We start from the raw sequence: 23,452 nt of genomic DNA on the forward strand, positions 1-23,452 counted from the left end.
AAAAAAAAATTAGAATTTCTCCAGTAGATGCAATTCACTTAACTTCTCTATCATTTAGTTATAAGCATACCTGGCCAGCTGATGGTTCCAAGTCGCCTGTGAGCACGGAAATAGTAGTGCTTTTTCCAGCACCATTTGGGCCCAATAATCCCAGAACTTCACCTGAAAAAAATGTACAAATCTAGAAGCTGAAGCCTTTTGTGCAATGTAAACTTCTACTGCAGTGATTTTCATTTCATTTTGAATACAGTTTGTGTCTGCAATGTATTGAGAAGGATGATCAAAGAAATCCTTTTGAATATTCCACCTGCAGTTTGCACAGATTTAAGACTATCAGCGGGTGTTTTAGGTGTTCCTAGTGTACTGTTAAAATGCAAAGATGCCAGAAAGCTGACTATGCTCTTCATGATTATAGTTGGGAAAAGCTATCGCTACTTTCAGGAAATGGAACACTTCAGTACTGACATCCAAGATGTGGTTACAGGCTGCAAATGGTGTTGTAACGGAGGTACATAAATGAATGAATGAATTTATTGATATAAAGAATGAAAATTATTGAAGAATTGCCTGATTAATGATATATCTTACACACATGCTTTACCCAGATCAACTTTTCCTGGTTTTCATTCTTTCTACTGTACATTATGGTTGCCTAACCATTCAGCAACGTGTTTGTGTATCTCCATTGGAACACAACATTGTTATACACTGCAAACTAAAACTTGATGTTCAACACACTTCATCCAGGCTGGTTTTTATCAGTTGTTTTTGTTTTCTCTTGTCTAGACCTGATTGTTTGATCCATCATCCCCAGTGATGTATACTTACCTTTTCTTACACAAAAGGAGACATTTTTAGTTGCCACTACATTTTTATTTTTTTGCTTTGAAAAACACTTGCAGACCTGCGTTTTCCCAGTGTAAACTTTACGCAAGTTACTGACCACAATCACCGGTTTCTACAAAATTAAAAACAAGAAAGTTAGTTTATATTTCTGTGCATCTAAATGTGTTGTTTACTCAACACTAAAAAGAGACATGAAATCAAAGCATTTTGTCTTGTACACACAAAGGAAAAATAAATATAAATTATTTTCTTTGCTAATGTTAGTTTCTTGCATGTGGACGAGTGCAAGACTCGTCCATACTCTCAGTATGGACGAGTGCAAGACAAAAAGCTTCAAGTTCATGTCTCTGTTTAGTAATGTTTAAGTTCTGTACTACCAAGCAATTAGGAATTGTTTATTTTTGTAAATAATGTGTCCTCTGCATCAAAAATTCCATTCCCATAAACTTTAGAATCCATGACATATTTATAAGAATATAACATGACTAAGCTTTACATTAAAATTCTCATGATCATGACCATATTTTCTCTGAATTCTTTCTCACTTCAAATGAACCATGTGCATTTAAGGACCATCTTTACATAGTAAAATATTCCGAGCTGCTTCACACAAGCATACAAAAGCCACAAAATTGACAATGATCTGCAAAAGGATGCAACAGGATGAGTGGCCAAAAGTTCAGTCCAAAAGGTATGTTGAAAGCAGGAGAGAAACAAAGAGGTTTCAAGAGAAAATTCCAGAGTTTAGGGCATAAGCAACTAAAGGCATGCGTGCTAAAAGTCTGGCAAAGGAAGTCAACTATGCACAAGAGGTCAAAATTGGAGGAATGTAAAGTCTTAGGAGGACTATAGAGGAAATTATAGAGATGGGCAGTTGCAAAACCATGAAAGGTTTTGAATGCATAAATGAAATTTCAAATTTGAGGCAATGATGATCCAGAAGCTCATGTACTTATCAATGAGCATTGGTGATTAAGATTTGGTGCGTTTTAAGTGGCAGACACTAGACATTTAGAATAAACTTATTTTTACAAAAGGTGAAAAACAGCACTTTGGCCAGGGATACATTGCAATAGTTGGGTGTGGAGTTAGCAAACACATGCTTAATGAACTTAACAGCAGATGGGCTGAAGTAAGGGGTAGGTAATAGGCAATGTTACAGAGTTTGAAGTAAGCATTCTTGATGACATAGGGAATATAGAGCTAGAGGCTTATATCAGGATCACATTGGATTCCAAAGTTTATGAAGTATCTAGTTCAGCCTGAGATATTGACTGGAGAGGTATGGAATCTGTATTCAAGGAACTGGTTTTGTATTCAGCGTAAGAGGCGTTTGTTCTCTGAATGTTAAACTGAAGGAGAGTTCTGGATTTTGTCAAGCAGCTCAGCAACATGGACAGTTCAGGGGTTGAGATAGCTGGTAGTGTGGTGAAGTTGGGTGTCATCAGCGTATGTATGGGACCAAGTGTGTTTTTTAGATAATGTAATCCAGAGGCAGCATGTAATAGAAATAGGAGGAGGCCAAGGATAAATTCTTGTGGGGTCAGAGAGGCTGTAGCACAGGAGTAGCAAGTGAAGTAACTATAAGACATTCTCTAGCTGTAATTGGATCAATTAGAATGAAACCCACCCAGCTGAACAACAGAGAAGTGGCACTAGAGCTGAATGGAGAGATGAACCATGTCAAAGGCTTTGCTTGGACAAAGAAGGATAAAGGGGGTCACAATTATTCAGGATACTATTTGTAACTCTGATGCAATGACAAAGTCAGAAACTAAATAGACTGCAGTTGCATTGCCCGTCTTCTAGCAATGTGATATGTAAAAGTAAACTCTTCGTCTCAAATCTAATCCTCGCTTCTCTAGCTTATTTTAAATATCTTTTTTCAATATTTACTTTGCTGAGATATTTCTAAATTTAAGTCAGCAGTTTGGTAAGGAATGTTTTTATAAATGAGGAGCGAGATTAAATGGCAACTCTTCCAATTAAATCTTAGACTTCAATCCAGGTATGATTGGTTAATGAAGAGAGAGTAACAAAGACAAGGAGGTTTAGTAGAAGATGGAACTGATGTCAGGAGGGAAATGTGTCGTTTAAGAATTATGCCATTTCAGCAAAGAGTAGAGTGGGAGGCATTGAGAGAAAAACCTGATGTTAATTCATTTGTAATTTAAAGTGTATGAATGTATGTCAGTTCAACTGATTAAGAAAGTGACCCTTCTATGCCAATATAACAAATGGTTCTAATAAAGATTTTTAAAAGTGATTTTCGATTATTTAAAACCATAAGATATAGGAACAGAATTAGGCCATCTCGCCCATTGAGTTGGCTCCACCATGTAATTAGGGCTGATATGTTTCTCAACTCCTTTCTCCTGCCTTTTTCCCATAAGCCTTGATTCCCCCTGCTAATAAAGAACCTATTTAAAATTAAGACAAATGAACTCAATGATTTGTCCTCCACAGCCTTCTACGGTAATGAATTCCACAGATTCATCACCCTCTGGCTGAAGAAACATCTCCACAGTTATGCCGGGTCATCCTTTTCCTGTGAGGTTATGCCTATGATTCCTATTCTCTTCTAAAAATCAAAATATTTTCTCCACATTTAGACCTCTTGGTATACTGTAAGTTTCAGTGAAATCTTCCCTCATCAAGTACCAGACCCAGAGCCATTCATCCCTGTGGTCATTTCTGTAAACCTTGATGAACCCTCTCTAACACCAGCACATCCTTCCTTACATACGGGCCCCAAAACTGCACAAAATATTCCAAGTGCAGTTTGACCAGAGCCTTGTACAGACTCAAGTCTATTCTTGTACTCTACCCTCTTGAAATGAATGCTAACATTGCATTTGCCTTCCAAATTGCCAACTGAATCTATATGTTAATCTTAAGAGAATTCTGAAATAGGACTCATAAGTGCTTCACATTTCTGAAGCTTTTCCCTATTTTTCCCTACCAAAGTGCATAGCCTCACATTTTCCCACATTATATTCCGTCTGCCACTTCCTTGCCCACTCTCCTAGCCTGTCCAAGTCCTTCTGTAGCCTCCTTACTTCCTCAACAATACCTGTTCCTCCACCTATCCTTGTGTCATCTGCAAACTGAGCAATAATGCCCTCAATTCCTTTGTCCAGATCATTAATGTAGAATGTGAATAGTTATTGTCCCAACACAGACCACTGCTGAACTTCAATAGTCACAGGCGGTCATCCTGAAAAAGTCACCTTTATTTTATATCTCTGCCTTCTGCCAATCAGCCAACCCTCTATCCATGCTAGTATCTTGTCCATAACATCATGAGCTTTTATCTTAGTAAGCAGCCTCCCATACAGAAACTTGTCAAAGGCCTTGTGGAAATCCAAATACATCTCTTCCACTGACTCTCTTTTGTCTAACTTGCTTGTTACTTCCACAAAGAATTGTAACAGATTTGCCAGGCATGACCTCCTTTGACAAAGCTATTGACAGGTCTATTTAACCATGCACTTCCAAGTATTCTGTAATTTCATTGTTAATAATGGACTCTAAAATCTTACAAATGATTGAGGTCAGGGTAACCAGCCTATAATTTCTCATCTTCTGGCCCCCTTTCTTTTTAAAATCCAGTTACTCACTCTTGATACACTACATACTGATTAAAAATGCTTATTTTCTTGATAAACATTTTAATGAGATTTTGAGTACAATTTTCATCTGGATCACCAGAAATCCTTGGCCAAGTTATGAAGTGAAATGTAACAACTCACACAATTTGTCATTCCATCACCATAATCCAGTAAACTGACTGACAGGTTCAATTTCTTACCTCCTCGCAGCTCTGACACGTCAATGCTTCCCGAACCCTTACCCTTTCTTCTTTGACATCATCATCCTCATTATCAGGTTCTTCCGTATTTATTTTGAATTTGCTCTTTGAGGGAAAGATTCTGCATCAAATGAGAAAAAAAATGTTGATTTTTATCTAGAACTGGTAATGCATTAACTTGACTTGTAAAAATTATGAAATTCCAAGTTGGATTATGTTGATGTCATGTAGTTTGGCAGCAGACCGGTTGCTTTTTACCCCCCAGAAATCAACAGTTACACATAATTTGCAAAATGCCATTAGAAACTTAAAAGTCCGTTCTTCTAGGCTATATCTTCAGATCCTCTTCCATTTATTTTCTTATTATTGCCAAAGTAGGAATCATCATTCAGTCAAGTTCTGCATTCTATCCTCTCTGGTTCTGCTAATCTCTGGGTCCTCACGACAAAAGCAGAAAATCATAACAACTCCTGCTAAACTACAGTCATTCATCCAGTATCAACAAAGCCCATGATCACTCACATCCAAAACTGCTAAACACTAGGCTAAACATCTCAAACTGGTAGGTCCTTATATTTAAGAAGAATGCAGCCATTTTTAAAAAATGATCACTAAAATTAAATCTAATGAACTGACCAACCTGCAACATTTATCCACTTGAATTGCTTTTCCTCCATGAATCTTTTCTAGTTGGCGTAGTACAAACAGCAAAATTATGCATTGAATGTAGGGCTAAAACACAAAACAAATTTGTTTTATTTTTAAATATTTCTTAAATCATGAGTCAAACCATTGGTTTCCTCTTTTTGAATTATTTTACTGATATTATAAAACTCTTTAAAATGTAAGCTTGCAGACAAATAACTATAATTGTATGTATAGATTTACATTGATAAAGGTTTATGCAAGAGTAAGTTGTATCTATCAGATTGGTTCAAGGTGAAATTCAATATTTATCTTTGCGAAGATCTGCCATTAGCTTATCGTACAACCACATAACATTGTCCAAAGATCTCATTAATAATTTCAATTTCCACACACAGTCTCCTCATAGATTTAGTAATTATCCAGTGGGCGATACATTTATTCCAATCATCTACCTTTCCCTATGCTCTTCTGGGTGTCCCAATCAAAAATAGGCAATAAAAATAACTTCTTTATATAGCTTCACATTCACAAGTCAAAACATTTGAAAACCAGAACTCCCAATAACTTTTCTCATACTCATAATATATTTGCAGTTTATCTAATTTCCAAGAGGCCCTCTAACCTATCACCTTCTCCCTCACCTTCATCCACCTATCGCTTTCTCAGCTACCTTCCCCCCAACCCTACCCCCTCCCATTTATCTCTCAGCCACCGGCCCACCAGCCTCATTCCTGATAAAGGGCTTTTGCCTAAAACGTTGATTCTCCTGCTCCTTGGATGCTGCCTGACCTGCTGTGCTTTCCCAGCAACATACTCTCGACTCTGATCTCCGGCATCTGCAGTCCTCACTTTCTCCACATTTACATCAGACCTGTTTCAGTTCAGCAATTAAAATCTAAACTTACTGAGATTATAGTTATGAGGATGTTCTGTTTCCATTCCAGATATGTCCCTACTGTTAGACTGGGTTCATCCTTATGATCCAGAAAAACCTGTATAATCAATTTACAATGAATTTTAAGGTTGGCATGCTTTTTAAAAAATATAGAGTATGCAACCAAAGGATTTCTCCAATTTATCGGCATCTTAAAAAACATACATTCCAACAAATAGATATTAAATAGAGCTGTCAGTCATTTGCATGCATAGATAGACAGAAAAGCAGACAAAAAGACCATTTTATAATCAGTCATTTTGGGCCTCAATGATGTCTTCCCAAATTATACTAGCGTTAATTTTCACAGCAAGCATTTTTGTTTTGTATTCTGCAGACAACCTATGAACCTTGATATAAATAAATATTTTGCCAGGCAACAATAATTCCATTAAAAAAATTTCTACTAATATTGAAAATAGTAAGATTGAGCCAAATTTTACCAAAAATCAGTGAAGGCTGAATTTCAGGGGGTTGAGGGTTTCTGTCCATAAGCTCAGAGAGTTTTCTCACGTAATTTTACACTGACCATCTCGTAATGTGTGGTGTTGCTCTTTAGCTATTTTGCACTCGTCAGTGGCACAGGTACCTGCCACTGCTGGAACTTTCTGGAATTCCCACTTCCACTGCCACATTTGAACCCAAGCTGTGCATCAGGTTGATCGTGGTCAGCCAGGAATTGCCCTTTTCAGTTTCAGTATGGGAAGAACTGTCCTGAAAATGGCGGACTGATGCAGGTTGGCACCCCAATTTTCTACTGGATTAGTGGTGCTGGAAGAGCACAGCAGTTCAGGCAGCATCCAACGAGCAGCGAAATCAACGTTTCGGGCAAAAGCCCTGATGAAGGGCTTTTGCCCGAAACGTTGATTTCGCTGCTCGTTGGATGCTGCCTGAACTGCTGTGCTCTTCCAGCACCACTAATCCAGTATTTGGTTTTCAGCATCTGCAGTCATTGTTTTTACCCCAATTTTGACAGGGACTTGGAGATCTTGTGGATGGGGTGATGCAGAGTAGGGCTGGCCTATTTCCTCAGGACTGCCAAGGAGATCTCAGCACTAGACCCTGCCAGCCTGGCCTGATGTTGCCACCTGGTTTGTAAATTTATAATAAAAAGTTAGTCTAAGTAATATTAACCAAAAAAAATGCTATTGGGAAACCATCCTAGTTCATTAATGTTCCTTTGTGAAGGAAATCTGCTGTTACTAACTGGTCTGGCCTATATGTGTCTCCAGACACACAGCAATGCGTTAACTCTCAACTACCCTCTGAAATGGTCTGACAAGCCACTGAGTTTAGATCAGATTAGATTAGATTCCCTACAGTGTGGAAACAGGCCCTTCAGCCCAACAAATCCACACCGACCCTCCGAAAAGCAACCCACCCAGACCCATTCCCCCCTGTCTATGGGCAATTTAGCATGGCCAATTCACCTAACCTGCACATCTTTGGACTGTGGAGCATTGTATTAAGCCACTACAGAAAAATCAAAAAGGACTTGATGGCTTGATTATCTTGGTCACTGTTTCTGAAGGTTGGCCAGCATCTTATGTTTTGGCATCAAAAATAGAAATTGCTAGAAAACTTCAGCAGGTCTGGCAGCATCTGTGGAGAGGAAGCAAAGTTAATGTTCTGAAGAAGGGTCACTGGGCCTGAAATGTCAATTCTGCTTCCTCTCCACAGATGCTGCCAGATCTACTGAGCTTTTGCAGCAATTTCTGATTTTGTTTCTGATTTCCAACATTCGCAGTTCTTAGTTTTTCTTATATTTTGGCTATTATTTTGCAATTAAATTGTAAATTCTTTAAAGCTTCTGTAATAAATATCATTCAGTGAGAAATGCTGTTTATATTTAAAAAAAACAATGGGTTTGGGTGTTGGTAAGACTGTAAGCATCTACTCAGGGAATTTGGATGTTAAAGATACAGAATAATATGCAAGAGACTTGGGTGCAGGTATAGTGAGGTAGGATTGATTAAGATCAAGCAGGGATTAGATTGAGTCACGTTAGCGGAATGATTTTAAGAAATGCGATGATACAGGCCAAGAATCTGAATGCAAACAAAGTCCAAAATGGTCAAAGTGAGCATTAGGTGCCATCTCGGAGTATCAAAGATATGAACATATGAAATTAAGGAGCAGGAATGGATCAACTTATCCATGCCTGCTCCACATTTCATTATGGCTACAGTATAATAATGGCACACCTAGCCAACCACTAAGAAAAGCAATGGTTGTTCAAAGCTATCAAAAATAATTACAAGAGTGATTTGGTTTGTTTGTCTGTGATGTTATATTATGTGTAGCCTTCTTTTTTAACTTACTTGTCTAATCATGTTTTTAATTAGTTCAGATTTAGTCAATGCGACATTAAGTCAATACCATAGGTTATTTAGAAGAGTGATTTTTGTAAATCACAACTTTTTCCCTATAACTGCATATTGCTTTTGTGGTGAAAGTAAAGATAGATGAAAAATTAAATAATTACGTATTATTCATTCAGTGAGATCAACAGTTATATAAAAAAGAAATAATTCTACCTTGGCTGTGTAATACAAGCATCCTGTAATCACATATGGTGGAATAAAAAGTGACAAAGCGCCATGCAGCATATTGGCAGCTGTTTCCTTTAGTATTAACCGGACCAAAAATATGAGACTGATTGAAATTATATTGATCTACAAAAAAAAATGCAAATTCATACAGTTACCTTGGGTGAAAATAATTGGCATACAGATCTTTGAAACTTAAACATGCTTGAACGTTCAGTGAGCCAAAGGTCAATATAAATAATTTTTCGACCCAAATTAAGAGTTACAGAATTATTTTGTTAAAGTAAATGAACAATGCAAATATCATGCTCATCATTGTTTATGTTTCAGTTCACTTGCTTCAACTTACAATAACTGAAGAGATCAGAAAAAAGTCCCGAGAAGTCTGCATTCGATCAAATCTGAAGGAATAGGCGTATGAGAACAGCGTCATTGCTGGGGCCCAGCCAATAAGACACAGCATCTGCAGAGAAAGAGAGAAAGTGAAGAAGGAACAATATATATCCTCTTAATGTCACCTACTGAGTATTATTAATCTACATAGCTGTCCATCTCTTTAAAGCCATTTCTTTCTGAATATATTTAATTTATTCCAGAGTGAAGCACCTGAAGATGGTTGAGCCTATGAATTCCTGCAGCAATATCCTGGGGCTGTTGTTTGGCTTCCAAAACGATAACTGTGTTCCTTTTTGCTAGGTATGACTTGAGCTGAATTTGATTTTATTCGGGCTCCTTGATCACACTTGGTGAAATCCTGCCAAGATGATGAAAGCTATCATTATCACCTCACCTCTGGAACTGAACTCTTTTGTGTATATTTGGCTGAAGACTGTGGTGAAGTTGGGATTAACGGGCCTGGGCAGAACCCATCCATCCATGAGTTAGTGGTATATTGCTAAATAAGAGTCACTTAACTGCAGTGTAAGTGAGATCTTTCATTATTTTGCTGAGGAAGAGCAAAGTCTTTTGAGGCAGTGGTGAAAATGATTGATGAGGGTGGGGCAGTTGTCTACATGGACTTTACGAAAGCATTTGACAAAGTCGCTTATGGTTGGTAATTAAGTCACATGGGGTCCAGAGTGAGTTAAGTTGGATACAAAATTAGCTTGTCATAGAAGACAAAGTGTTAAAGAATAAAGTGGTAAAGGAGGAAGATGGCATGCTTGCTTTCATCGTTCAGGGTTTAAAGTATAAAAGTTGGCAAGTCATGTTGCAGCTGTATAAAATTTTAGTTACGTCACATTTGGAAGGATGTGTAAGCTTTGGAGGAGTTGCAAAAGAGGTTCACTAGGATGTTGCCTGGATTGGATTGTATTAGCTAAGGAGAAGTTGGACAACCTTAGATTGTTTTCACTAGAATGTTGGAGGCTGAGGGATGAGTTGATAGATGTCTACAAAATTCTGCAAGATATGGATAGGGTGATTAGTTGGAGTCTTTCTCCCAAGTGGAAATGACAAATAATTAGGAGCATCAATTGAAGGGTAAGAGGGGAAACGTTTAAAGGAAATGTGTGAAGGTGTTAGGTGTCTGGAATGTGTTGTCGGGGAGGTGGTAGAAACAGACACACTGGCAACCTGTAAGAGACATTTAAACAAACATGTGAACAGGCAGGGAATAGAGGGATCCTGACCACGAGATTAGAATGGCATCATGGTCGGCACAGACATAGTGGACTGAAGTGCTGTACTTTCCTCTGTTCTATGAACTATCTACAATAGATATCCTGAAAGAAATGACTGACCAGAGATAAAGTTTTCAAAATCTAAGTATGTAATTCCTATGTGCCACCATCACAGAGTTCCAGGATAATCTAACAATGCATTGCAAAGAATATTATTTCTTGAGGAAACTAGAGGGGAAGGTGGTCCTTCTCAAGTGCCTTGTTAACTTGTAAGGAAAGTAATAAGTGTTAACCACAAAAGGACCAACTCAAAACTCATCCTCCTCTGGAATTAGGCAGAAAAAGACTGTCTGCCCAGATAATTTAAATGGAAAAGCTGTGACACAATAAGTCAGTCAGGATCCTCATGCCACCTTCATAATGTTGGAGACCAAGAGAAGTGACATAACTTTTTCTTCCAATAAGGACCAGCTGGTGTGTGTATTGCTTATGCACACACAAGAATATTGTGGGCCTCCATGCCTACATTCCAATTGCAGGCATGCCCATCCATTGTCCTACAATGTTTCCTTACCTTGCTAGAGTCCACGTTTATGTGTCTGGTGGCAGCCTTGCCCTTGCCACCCCACAAAGTGACACTGTCTCTATTCACCACTACCTCTACTGACATTGACTCAAACCACTGAATAATGCTGAACCCCACTTCTTTCAGCTTCCCCGACGTACCCTGAATTAAAAGCAGCCAGGACAGTAGGACTAGACGTGTTAGGCCAAAGGAGGTGAAGAAACTAGGTTCTCTCTCCTGAAGTATATTAGTGAATGAATTAGTTTATTAACAATTTGACAGATTTTGTTGTAATTTTTGATTAATTTCAATTACTCAACAATTTAACTTTGTTGTACAAAAATGACAATTATTAACAGCTTTAATATTTTAATTTAATACTTTTACTTTAAAAACTATGAATTCAAACTGTACCATCTGTTGTATATTTAATAGATACTTCATGTCCATCTCAAAACATTTCACGTTACTTTTCATCCTATTAGCATCAGTCTGCATGCTGCCCCACTGTGGTCAGGTAACTTGTATTAAACTATTCCATTCACTGTCAATGTAAATGTTATGGAATCCCAAATTATAAATGATTTTCTGCCTCACCTACTTCTCCTCACTGAAAATTCTCAACTCACGATTTAGTAGATATTGGAGTCTAATCTCGTCAGTTAAAATTGCTCACTTCAAATTAGTTCCTGGTTCAATTTAGGGTGGCACAGTGGCTCACTGGTTAGCCCTGTTGTCTCACAGCACCAGGGATCCGGGAATGATTCCAATCTTGGGTGATTGTCTGTGTGGAGTTTGCACATTCTCCTCATGTCTGCGTGGGTTTCCTTTGGGTGCTCTGGTTTCCTCCCACAATCCAGAGATGTGCAAGTTAGGTGGATTGGCCATGCTAAATTGCCCATAGTCTCCAGGGAAGTGCAGGCTAGGTGGATTAGCCATGGGAAATGCAGGATTACAGGGACAGGGAGAAGAATGGGTAAGGGTGGAACGCTGTTCAGAGGGTCAGTGTTGACTTGGTAGGCAGAATGGCCTGCTTCCACACTGTAGGGACTCAATTCTATGAAACATAATTACACTGCAAACCTATACCATTTAAACATTTTGGACAGAAGTAGCTTATTTACAATATATCAGTGTACAAAGAAAATAATTTGCATTACTTTGTAACATATCCAGTAAATTGTGTTAATATTATTTTCAAAAGCTAAATAATGTTAATGTTTTTACTTACCATTGAAATTACAGCACCAGTATGAAGCATAGATGTGGAATTAAATGCAATCACACAGCCAAGCATGATTACAACTATGCCAAAATAAACTGGGATATCCACCAAAGCATAACCACACCAGTATGCAGAAGGAAAGAGGCCAGAAAGCCGAAGTTGAGAGCGAGATTTAATCTGTAAACAGATAAATTATAGAATTTACAATTTTATTTATCCACATAAATTTAATTTAAGTTGCCAATAAACAAGCCTATACTGAAAAATAATCATTAAAATTATTCAGCTGCAACCAATGATTTGAATTTTGTCCTTTTTTAGTGTTGCTATCTCTTTTTTTTTCTACCCCAACACTTACTGCACAAGTTAAAACACTGCAGATGATGGAAATCTAAAATAAAAATAGAAAAGTACTGGAATTCATCAGCTGCTCTGGTAGTATATGTGAAGAGAAAGGGAGAGAACATTTCAGATGATGAACTTTCAACAAATTTGGAAAGCCTAGACATTTAGTAGCTTTTACGGAGATGAAATGGAGGAATAAGAACAAAATGGGAATATCTTGGCTTGGACAGTAGACATAAGATTCCAAAAGTTGATGGGTTATAGCCAAAAAGCGTTATAAGGGGGCAAGTAAAGAAGCAAAAGGTGAGTTCAAAGAGATATGAAATGTAGAACAATGAAAAATCTCTTTTCCAAAAGCAAAAAGCAGAAACAAAAAACATAATTAAGGCCAAGGCATGCCAAGAAAAGGAAACAAAATGTGGGTGCAAAATTTAGGGTGTGAAATTGCTGAACTTAATGTTGTGTCCAGAAGACTGGAAAATGCTTAAATGAAAGATGAGGCACTGTTTCTTGGTCCTGCAAATATGCCTTGGCTTTTCCAATATTTCTGAAAGTCAGCAGTTGGTTGACTGATACATGAGTAATATTTTTTGAGAGGTTGAAACCCACCTTCTTGCATTGTCTCGTTACCTGTTTATGGCTGTATAACAGCTGATCAAGTTTGCCAAGCCAGAGATTGTTATTGTCAACTCCAGCCCAAAACTAGTCCAAAAGGAGACAAATTATTGTGATTTACCTTTTATTCAAAATTATGTAAAATCTTGTCTTTTATTGTCTCTGTATAAACATAGTACACTGTACTGAGCTGGCTTGAAATTTACAAGGTGGAATATTTTTGCTAGTTTCAGAGAAACGTTCAGATAGATCATGAGAAGGGAGAGTCCCTTTTGTCAGTTTTCACTCATGGATTTTACAACTTAATTTTCCACTTTTGGCCACATGTCAGGCTTTCCTCAATGCATTTTTTATTTTGACATCTGCCTAAGCTGTATAGACGGCTTCCTCCAATGTCTGTCTGCCTACCCTCATGAGGACAAACTAAAATATTTTGTCATTAATGAAATCAGATCTTTACCTCACGATCTCGTGAATTATCCATGGTGTAGCATCCTGGCAAAGCAGCTGATAACAACCCCAAAACTGCCAAAGCCATATAAACCTTTTCCTTAAAGTCAGCATCTGTGATTGTCTGAAACAGATGTGAGAAAACATTCATTTTCATTTTTAATTATGTGTGTGGAGCACTTTAATATTTATATCTAAAAATGTACAAATAAGTGATTGCTTAAAAAGAGATACCACTGTAAGAAACCTGAAGCTGTAATATTAACCCAGAATTAAGAATCAAAGAACTTCTTGGGGGAGGCGTGATCATTCAATATTAGATGATTGAAATAGCACATTAAGCACTAGGCCTCTGTCAGAGACAACAAGCAAAGGGAATCTGAAAAGTGTAGGAAGAAAATCCACAAGAGTGAAAAAAGATGAAAAGGACAAAACGAAAAGGAGAGAGAATGTGAGCTCGACAGAGAGAGAGAGATAGAGAGAGAGAGAATGAAAGAATAAGTTACATTTTTGACCTACAAATAACATGACAGAAAATCAACTGGTAACATTTTTATAGGATTGATCAGCTGAAAACTTAAAGTGTAAGACATGATACACTTGATTGGATCTGTGGTTATGTTGTGCTCACAACAATGAATGAGTTCATACATCTTGTACAATTGTCCATATATTGACTGTTTCACATATGGCATAGGGAAACTATTATGATAAATTCAAACAGTAGTTTCTAAATTATCCAAAGCAATTCAGTACACTTTCAAATCCAATGCACTGATTAAAAAAAAACTTACATTTTAAGTGAACAGACATTTTTAGTGAAGAACAGACAGGCTACAGAAGCAGAAAGACTAGCAACTAGTCTTAATCAGACAGTCTTATGCAGTTGAGGCTTCAGTAGGACATTCTTTAAAAAAGTCATTCAGTTTAAGTTAAAACAGAATAAGTATCCTGAAGGGGCGATGGTGATCTTCTTTAATTCTGAGATATCCTAAATTAGTCTAGTCCCATTTGCCAGCACTTGGCCCATATCCTCTAAACCCTTCCTATTCATATACCCATCCAGATGCCTTTTAATTGTTGTAATTGTACCAGCCTCCACCACTTCCTCTGGCAGCTCATTCCATACACGTACCACCCTCTGCGTGAAAAAGTTGCCCATTAGGTCCCTTTGAAATTTTTTCCTCTCACCTCTCGCCTATTTTCCCAAACCTATGCCTCTAGTTCTGGACTGTCCCACCCAGGGAAAATACCTTGTCTATTTACTCTATCCATGCCCCTCATAACTTTATAAACCTCCAAGGTCACCCCTCCACCTCTGACGCTTCAGGGAAAATAGCACCAGCCTGTTCAGCCTCTCCCTACAGCTCAAATCCTCCAAACCTGCCAAAATCCTTGTAAATCTTTTCTGAACCCTTTCAAGTTTCACAACATCCTTCCGAGAGCACAGAAACCAGATTTGTAAGCAGTATCCCAAAAGTTGTCAAACCAATGCTCTGTACAGCCGCAATATGACCTCCCAACCCGTATACTTAATGGACTGACCAATGAAGGCAAGCATACCAAACGCCTTCTTTGCTTTCCTATCTACGTGAGACTCCACTTTCAAGGAACTATGAACCTGCACTCGTAAAGGTCTTTCTGTTCAGCAACACTCCCCAGGAACTTTCCATTGAGTGTATAAGTCCTGCTCCGATTTGCCTTTTCGAAATTCAGCACTTCACCTTTATCTAAATTAATCTCCATCTGCCACTCCTTGGCCCATTGGCTCATCTGATCAAGATCCCATTGTAATCTGAGGTAATCTTCTTCACTGTCCACTGCACCTCCAATTTTGATGTCATTTGCAAACTTAGTAACTGTACCTCCTGTGTTCACACCCAAATCATTTATATAAATGATGAAAAGTAGTGGACTCAGAACCGATCCTTGTGGGATACTGCTGGTCACAATCTGCATTCTAAAAATCAACCCTTCACCACCACCATCGGTCTTTTACCTTCAAGTCAGTTCTGCATCCAAACTCGCTAGTCCTCCAGGTATTCCATGTTTTCTAACCTTGCGAACTACTCTACCATGACGAACCTTGTCAAATGCTTTACTGATGTCCATACAGATCACATCTACTGCTCTGTCCTCATCTATCTTCTTTGTTACATCTTCAAAAACTCAATTACGTTAGTTAACAATTTCCCATGCACAAAGACATGTTGACTATCCCTAACCAGTCCTTGCCTTCCCAAATACATGTAAATCCTGTCCCTCAGGATTCCCTCCAACAATTTGTGCACCACCAATGTCAGGCTCACCTGTCTATATTTCCCTGGCTTTTCCTTACCACCTTTCTTAAATAGTGGCACTATGTTAGCCAAAATCCAGTCTTCCGGCACTATCAATGATCTAAATATCTCAGCAAGGGGCCCAGCAATCACTTCCCTAGCTTCCCACAGAGCTCTTGGTACACCTGATTAGGTCCCAGAGATTTATCCACCTGCATGCATTTTAAGAATCCAGCACTACCTCCTCTGTAATATGGACATTCTTCAAGATGTCGCTATTCTTTTTCCCCATTTTCTCTAGCTTTCATTCCTTCTCATAGTAAACACTGATGCAAAATACAGTCCCAATAAGGTGGTCATCCTTTTCTTATTTCTCAGTTCTACCCAGGTAACAACCCAGGACGTACTCCCAGGAATATCTTCCCTAAGCACGGCCATAATGTTATCCCTAATGAAAAAGACACTGCCTCTTTTTTCTTGTCCCCCTTTCTATCCTTCCCATACCATCTATACCCTGGAACATTAAGCTGCTAGTCCCAGCCATCCCAGAGCCACGACTCTATAATTGCTATGAAATCCTAGTCCCATGTTCCTAACCATGCCAAGTTCATCTGTCTTACCTGCTCGGCCTCTTGCATTGAAATAAATGCACTTTAATTTAGCCGTCCTACCTCGTTCTCTACTTTGATCATGCCTGCCTGTCCTGACAGTTTGATTTGCTCCTTTTCCCAATTGTACCTGTCTAAGACTGATCTCTTTCTTCACTATCTGGGTTCCACCCACAAACCACCCCCTCCCCCACAGACTAGTTTAAATCCTCTCAAGTAGCTCTAACAAATCTCCCAGCCAGTATATTAGTTCCCTTTTAACTCAGGTGCAATCCATCCTTCTTACAAAGGTTCCTTCTACCATAGAAGAGATTCCAATGATCCAAAAATGTGAACCCTTCTCCCCTGTACCAGCTCCTCAGCCATACATTCATCTGCTCTATCCTCCTGTTCCTACCCTCACTAGCTCGTGGCGTCAGGAGTAATCCAGATATTATTACCCACATGGACCTCTTAGTTAAATTCCTAATTTCCTCTGGTTCTCTCCTCAAAATCTCATCCTTTTCTTTTCTTATGTCGTCAGTTCCAAAGTGTACAATAACCACCTACTGGTCCCTTTCCTCTTTGAGAAACTTCTACCGTCTCTCCAAAATGTCCTTGATCCTGGCAGCAGGGAGACAACACACCATCCTGTCAGCTGCAGAAACTTCTGTCTGTGCCTCCAACTAGAGTGTCCCCTATCACAATCAATCGCTTGGAACCTGATCTGCCCCTCATTACATTAGAGCCTGTCTCAGTACCAGAAATCTGGCTGTCAGTGCTACATTCCCCTGAGAGTCCATCACCCCCTACATTTTCCAAAACAGCATACCCACTTGAGATGGGGATAGCCACAGGAGACTCCTGCATGACCTGCCTCCCTCTCCTACCTTTCCTTGATGTAACCCATCTACCTGACTGTATCTTCGGTTTACTTCCCTTCTTGCAACTGCAATCCATGACACCCCTTAGCTCCTGTAAGTTCCTCATTGCCTCTAACTGCTGCTCCAACCAATCTATGCAATCCGACAGGATTCGCAACCATATATCTCCTGCAGACATAATAATCAGTGACATAAAAATTCTTCCTACTCTCCCACATCCAACGGAAGAGCACATCTCTCTACTAAAGGCCCTCTTTGCCCCTTAGCAATCTACTGACCCAGTCTCAGCACAATCTTACTGCTCAAAAAACACTGCTCCAGGCTAACTTAAGATCTATGTTTTATATTTTTAAAGGTTAATCAAGTGACAGGTCAACAAAACATATAATCAAAAAGGAACCCACTTTACTCACTATTGTAGATTTAGAAAAGAAAAAGTAAAGTTAAATAAAAAAAACACTCAGTTGCTTCCCTGCTATGGGCCTTTCAAAAGGTCAGAAGTCACAGGACACCCAGGTTATAGTCCATCTGATGAAGGAGCAGTATTCCAAAAACTTGTGATTTCAAATAAACCTGTTGGACTATAACCTTGCATTGTGTGACTTCAGACCTTGTCCACCCAGCCCAACACTGGCACCTCTATATCATGTCTTTCAAAAGCACACTAGAAGACTTGTGCTGTGTGACAGGGAGAAGAAAGACTGCTAGATATGAAGAGAAGAATTTGGAGTTGATTGTACGATGCTACAAATCTGTTGAGAGTTGATTTAATATAAAAATAGGTTGCGCAATATCTAATTTTTGTTACTTAGTTAATGAGAAAGTACATTTTGTGTGGTTTGGTACAATGGTTGCCTATAAAGCAATGTTTGGTCTATGTTAATTTTAGTTCTGTTACAGTAAAAGTCTTAAAATATTAAATCTTGTGATACTTTCAGTCTCTGAGAAAGTCATATCTCTTAAACTATTGGTCTCTTTGGAAATTGTAAAAACAGATGGAAGGGAAAAATCAATACTTCTACAATCAGCATCACTTTAGATCTGTACAGCACTTAACTTACTAAGTGGAATGGTTTGCTCCACGTGTGAATTCCACCGGAACCATTTACGCTAATGAGGAGGGCATTACTGATCATGTTGATTAACACCGGCAGTGAGTGAATCACTGTGCTGTTGAACACTGCTGTGAACATGTACTGTTTCTGAACAAGAACACAGGAGACAGAGGGAGAGATGGTAATGAAAACATTATCCAAGAAATGTAAATTCTTAACTTTACATTGATACAGTGGGATAAGTTCTTCAAGAAAAACATTTGTAATGCATTATGGCATGTTACAAAAGAATGAATTGTCATAAATGAACTCCCTTCTTTCCCATTCGTAAGAATGAAACAACTTGTATATCAGTTTGTTTGGAAGACGGAACTAATTTCTTGTGAGCCTTGGTGGTTTATACAATATCAATTTACTCCACTGTACAGTAACTGAATTTGTAATGAAATATGGTATCATGGAGGAGCATTCCAGTCATAAAATAAATTTATGGGATTCATCTTAAGATGATAAATACTTAAGTATACTGAAGATTCATCTTTAATATGTTAGGGAAACAAAAACAAGGTGAGATATGTATATTCTGGTAGCTTTGGCGGTTATGTCATTCAAAAGGGCAGATTTTAACCCTACTGCGAATCCTCTTGCAAGGATGCCTGCCTTGAAGAAGTTTTCCTCCTCTCTCTACAAGAATCTCAGGGAATCCCTCTCCCACTGTAACTCCCATATGTGCTAACATATTTACTGCATTCAAGGACAGAACAGTTATTGAATTTCTCTTAGATATTCATATCCATTTGTAATTATTACATACTTGCTAATTCGACTTCAGACAATATATTAAGTTTGGTTCAGTTTAAAATTTAGTTACAAAAAAAAAATTATGGTTCGGAGCAAATGCCTGTTCTTAACATTTCTTAAATCTTTTATGCAACATCTTCAGCTAACTTGCCTCAATCAGGCAAGCTTCATAATAATATTGCTATGTGGCAGGTCATGGAATTGAGTGACTTTTACTTTTGAAATTAAAAGTAAATATTCTTTTTCTTCTTATTTTATCAGGTTTGCTTCATTTCAAACAAACTTTGTGGACAATTAATCATGGGGTAATTAAAGGCCTTTTCTGGCTGAACAACAATAATAATAAAAATGGGACAGCACATAAAACAAAAATATCTTTGAACAAGTTTTCTTTTAAATACATGTAAATCATGATACAACTGAACTCTTCTCACAGGTTCTGTTCAAATCTATTACCTCTTCTGAAAGTGACACATTTAGTGCTGCATTGTGTGGAGCAACATCCGTGAATTCACTATCATTGAACATCTCCACTTTCACGCTCTGTGCTTCAAAAGCGTGGACAAGTTTATCAATATTACTGCCTAATATGAAATTAAAAATAAAACAAAGCATACAAATGATCATTTATCATAAATTATGTTCAGATACATATACACACTTGTAAGTCACACTTCATTTTGAAATCTTAAATTTTCAAATGCTTGTTTCTCAGTGCTGCCTATTGATCAAATGCTACTTTGGGACTCATTGTTAAAATATAATATCAGGACCATTTTTGTCAGAATATTTTCCTTGAGTTTAGGATGGTCATCCTGAAACATCAGGTTTTTTTTCTTACAGACCTTTGCTTGCACTGGTGCAACAACTATTAATGTACATAATTTCAAAGCATGAGGTGCTAGAATGGTGTTTCCCATAGAGGAAAGTTATACTTTTACAGAAAAGGAACAAATTGGATTGATGCTATGCTGAAGTAAAGGTTATTTAATAAAACATGCAGGCTAATCAATGAGCAAAAAATCTACAAACAGTGGCATATAATGGTATGTTACAATGAATAGTTCAGACTTCTCTGTTTGAGAATCTGTTCAATTAATTATTTGGTTCTCAGAAGCTTTCCACAATGAATGTTATTCCACTTAGGTCTTACCTGTAGAATTTTTCAGAAGAAGACTAGTGGTATATTTTTGGGGGTTTTGTCCTTGATGGAGTAGAATTAACTCAGGGGATAGTTCCACTGAAACATCCTTTCGACTAAGAGTACCGTTTAATAAAGCCATCATAACCACAATGGATATCAAAAGGCCGATTATGTAAATGCTGTTAAGTATTGAAAAATGTTATTCAAAACTTATTTTAAGAGAAAATTTCACTCAACAGTAAGCTTGAGAAATAACATTATCTGTTATTAAATTAAACCTTAGAATACTTCTGATAATAAAGTATATGTACATAAGACAGAATTTTGCAGCAGTATTGAAGGCCTTGTAAGTTGGCTAGATAATCGAAAAAATGAGCCACTCTGCCTCTTTTTGGGAAGTCCCACTGAACCACAAGCACACGGGGAGCAGAATTCTGCCCTACCAATGGCCACTGGCTAATCAGAAGTCAGTAGCTCTTCTGTTCAGCAGCATGCTAGTGGAAGTACCAGGTTCAGAGTTCCAGGATGTGGGAGCAACCCAGACTCAAGTAATATGGATATGAGGAGTACTGTAGGCTAAGGATCATGAAGAGTGCTTGGGGATTGGGTTGGCAGCAATGACACTCAGCCCAACCTTCTCTCACAATGTTCAATTTTTCAGTCAGGCATTGAGCACTTTTGATTGAGTGACAACTATACACCCTCCACCTGCCCAGGAAGAGACAAGCTGGCCGCAAGGTTTTCAGAGTTGAAGAGTGTAGTGCTGGAAAAGCACAGCTGGTCAGGCAGCATCTGAGAAGCAGGATAATCAATGTTTTGGGCATAAGCCCTTCATCAGGCCCACCCAAAGCTGGTCAATGCCAGCAAAGACACAATGATGCCATTGTGATCATTAATTGGCCATTTAAGGCCCTGAACCTGGGTGGGAATGTCCGACGTTGGGTCTTGCCACCCAGCACGTAAATGCTGGCGGTAATGGGAGGGCAGACAGGCTCAGGTCTTGGCTTTGGGCACATGACCTTTTTACATCCAAGCTCATCACCAGTGAGAGCAGAAGATGCCACCCACAGTTTTCGCTTCATGTCAACTCCAAGTCAAAAGGGGAAAGGATAAGTGGGCTCTTAGAAAGCTAACAATGAGAAATGAATTTTGTTTACAGAACCATAGCTGCTGATATTAGTAGTTTCAGTGAATGTGAAAGGACCAATTGAGGTAGAAGGAGGTAAAACATATTTGGTGGTATGTGGAAATAACTCTCCCAAAGGATAGAACAGGGATATGTAAAAGCATGATTCAAAGAGATTATATTAAACAGGAGTTATGCATTTGAAAATATCACAACTTATAGCAATTTTTGGGAAACAATCTCTGTATCATTAACTGTGTGATTAATAGCCACACTAGAATCTAAATTTGCAATTTAAGCTTTGTGCACCGAACACAAAATAATGTGTAGAAACAGATAAAGTGGAGGTAAAGCTTACAAAATCAATTACAGCTTTGAGGACAGATAATATACCAAATTAAATCACCAAATCAGGCAATATGAGTTGAGCTCAGAAGAAAGATAGGGCAGGTACACTGCGAGGGCTGTTCTGAAGACCCCAAATCATGGAAGCAAAATAGAATAGCAAATATGTAGACAAATTTCTGAGTGCAAAAAACATGATGACAATAACAGTAATGGGGCTACAATTACTCTAATATCAACTGGGACATGAACAGCATGAAAGGCATAGTAGGCACAAACATATTGAACTGTATACAAGAAAACTTTCCTTTAGTCAACACATAACAAGCATAAAGCCATTTAAAATACTGTGACCAATTTCGGGCCCCACACCTCAGGAAGGACATACTGGCACTGGCATGTGTCCAGCGGAGATTCACACGGATGATCCCTGGAATAGTAGGCCTAACATACAATGAACGACTGAGGATCCTGGGATTGTATTCATTAGAGTTTAGAAGGTTGAGGGGAGATCTAATAGAAACTTACAAGAAAACTCATGGCTTAGAAAGGGTGTACGCTGGGAATTTGTTTCCGTTAGTCGAGGAGACTAGGATCCATGGGCACAGCCTTAGAATTTGAGGGAGTCAATTTAGAATTGAAATAAGGAAACATTTCTTCAGCCAAAGAGTGATGGGCCTGTGGAATTCATTGCCTCAGAACGCAATGTTTTCAAGGCAGGGATTGATAAATTCTTGATCTCGCAAGGAATTAAGGGCTACAGGGCCAGTGCGGGTAAGTGGATTTGAAACACCCATCAGCCATGATTGGCGGAGTGGACTTGATGGATCAAATGGCCTTACTTCCACTCCTATGTCTGATGGTCTTATGGTCTTCTAATGACAGGGAGGTAGAGGGAATTCTAGATTTTGTCTTTGGAAATGAAGCTGGACAAGCAGATGAAGACGGGTGGATAACCATTTTGGAGATATTGACGATAATACAGTGAGATTTGTCATCATTATCGAAAAGGAAGCATACTTGCCTTCATTGGTCAGAGCATTGAATATAGGAGTTAGGATGTCATGTTGTGGCTATACAAGACATTGGCGAGACCTCTTTTAGAATACTGCATACAATTCTGGTAATCTTGCTATTGGAAGGCTGTTGTTAAACTAAACAGGGTACAGAAAAATTTTACAGGGATGCTGCTGAGATTGGAGGGTTTAAGTTATAAGAAGAGGCTGGATAGACTGAGACATTTTTCCCTGGAGCTTAGGAGACTGAGGGGTGACCTTATTGAGGTTTATAAAATCATGAGGGACATAGATAAGGTGAATAGCTAATGTATTTTTCCAAGGATAGGGGAGTCCAAAACTAGAGGGCATAAGTTTAAAATGATAGAGGAAAGATTTAAAAGGGACCTGAGGGGCAACTTTTTCACATAGAGAGTGGTGCATGTAGGGAATGAACTGCCAGAGGAAGTGGCAGAGGCAAGTACAATTAAATGATTGAAAAGACATTTGGACATGTACATGAATAGGAAAGGGTTAAAGGGATATGAGTTAGATGCAGGAAAATGGGACTAGTCCAATTTAGGAAACTTGGTCGGTATGGATGAGTTAGACTAAAGGATCTGTTT

The 23,452-nt window shown here is 38.4% G+C and overlaps 1 protein-coding gene and 1 long non-coding RNA gene across 3 annotated transcripts in view; one reads left to right on the forward strand and one right to left on the reverse strand.

The window, feature by feature from the left end:
* The window catches only part of abca5 (ATP-binding cassette, sub-family A (ABC1), member 5), a 94,130-nt gene that overhangs the window by 14,955 nt on the left and 55,723 nt on the right, over positions 1 to 23,452 (reverse strand). For both annotated transcript variants that reach the window (XM_072558538.1, XM_072558539.1), the window contains exons 19-30: positions 20,370 to 20,539; positions 19,673 to 19,800; positions 18,422 to 18,562; positions 13,621 to 13,734; positions 12,207 to 12,377; positions 9,138 to 9,251; positions 8,777 to 8,914; positions 6,211 to 6,297; positions 5,298 to 5,389; positions 4,658 to 4,778; positions 829 to 958; positions 71 to 162 (exon numbers count right to left, since the gene is read on the reverse strand). In XM_072558538.1, coding sequence (XP_072414639.1) covers positions 71 to 162; positions 829 to 958; positions 4,658 to 4,778; positions 5,298 to 5,389; positions 6,211 to 6,297; positions 8,777 to 8,914; positions 9,138 to 9,251; positions 12,207 to 12,377; positions 13,621 to 13,734; positions 18,422 to 18,562; positions 19,673 to 19,800; positions 20,370 to 20,539 — 1,498 coding nt within the window. The remainder of the gene's footprint in view (positions 1 to 70; positions 163 to 828; positions 959 to 4,657; positions 4,779 to 5,297; positions 5,390 to 6,210; positions 6,298 to 8,776; positions 8,915 to 9,137; positions 9,252 to 12,206; positions 12,378 to 13,620; positions 13,735 to 18,421; positions 18,563 to 19,672; positions 19,801 to 20,369; positions 20,540 to 23,452) is intronic.
* LOC140463984 (uncharacterized) lies at positions 158 to 12,492 on the forward strand. Its single transcript, XR_011954830.1, has 3 exons — positions 158 to 508; positions 1,417 to 1,537; positions 9,119 to 12,492. It is a non-coding gene; the product is annotated as an uncharacterized lncRNA (long non-coding RNA).

The sequence above is a fragment of the Chiloscyllium punctatum genome, chromosome 39 (assembly GCF_047496795.1).
Source record: "Chiloscyllium punctatum isolate Juve2018m chromosome 39, sChiPun1.3, whole genome shotgun sequence".
NCBI lineage: Eukaryota > Metazoa > Chordata > Chondrichthyes > Orectolobiformes > Hemiscylliidae > Chiloscyllium > Chiloscyllium punctatum.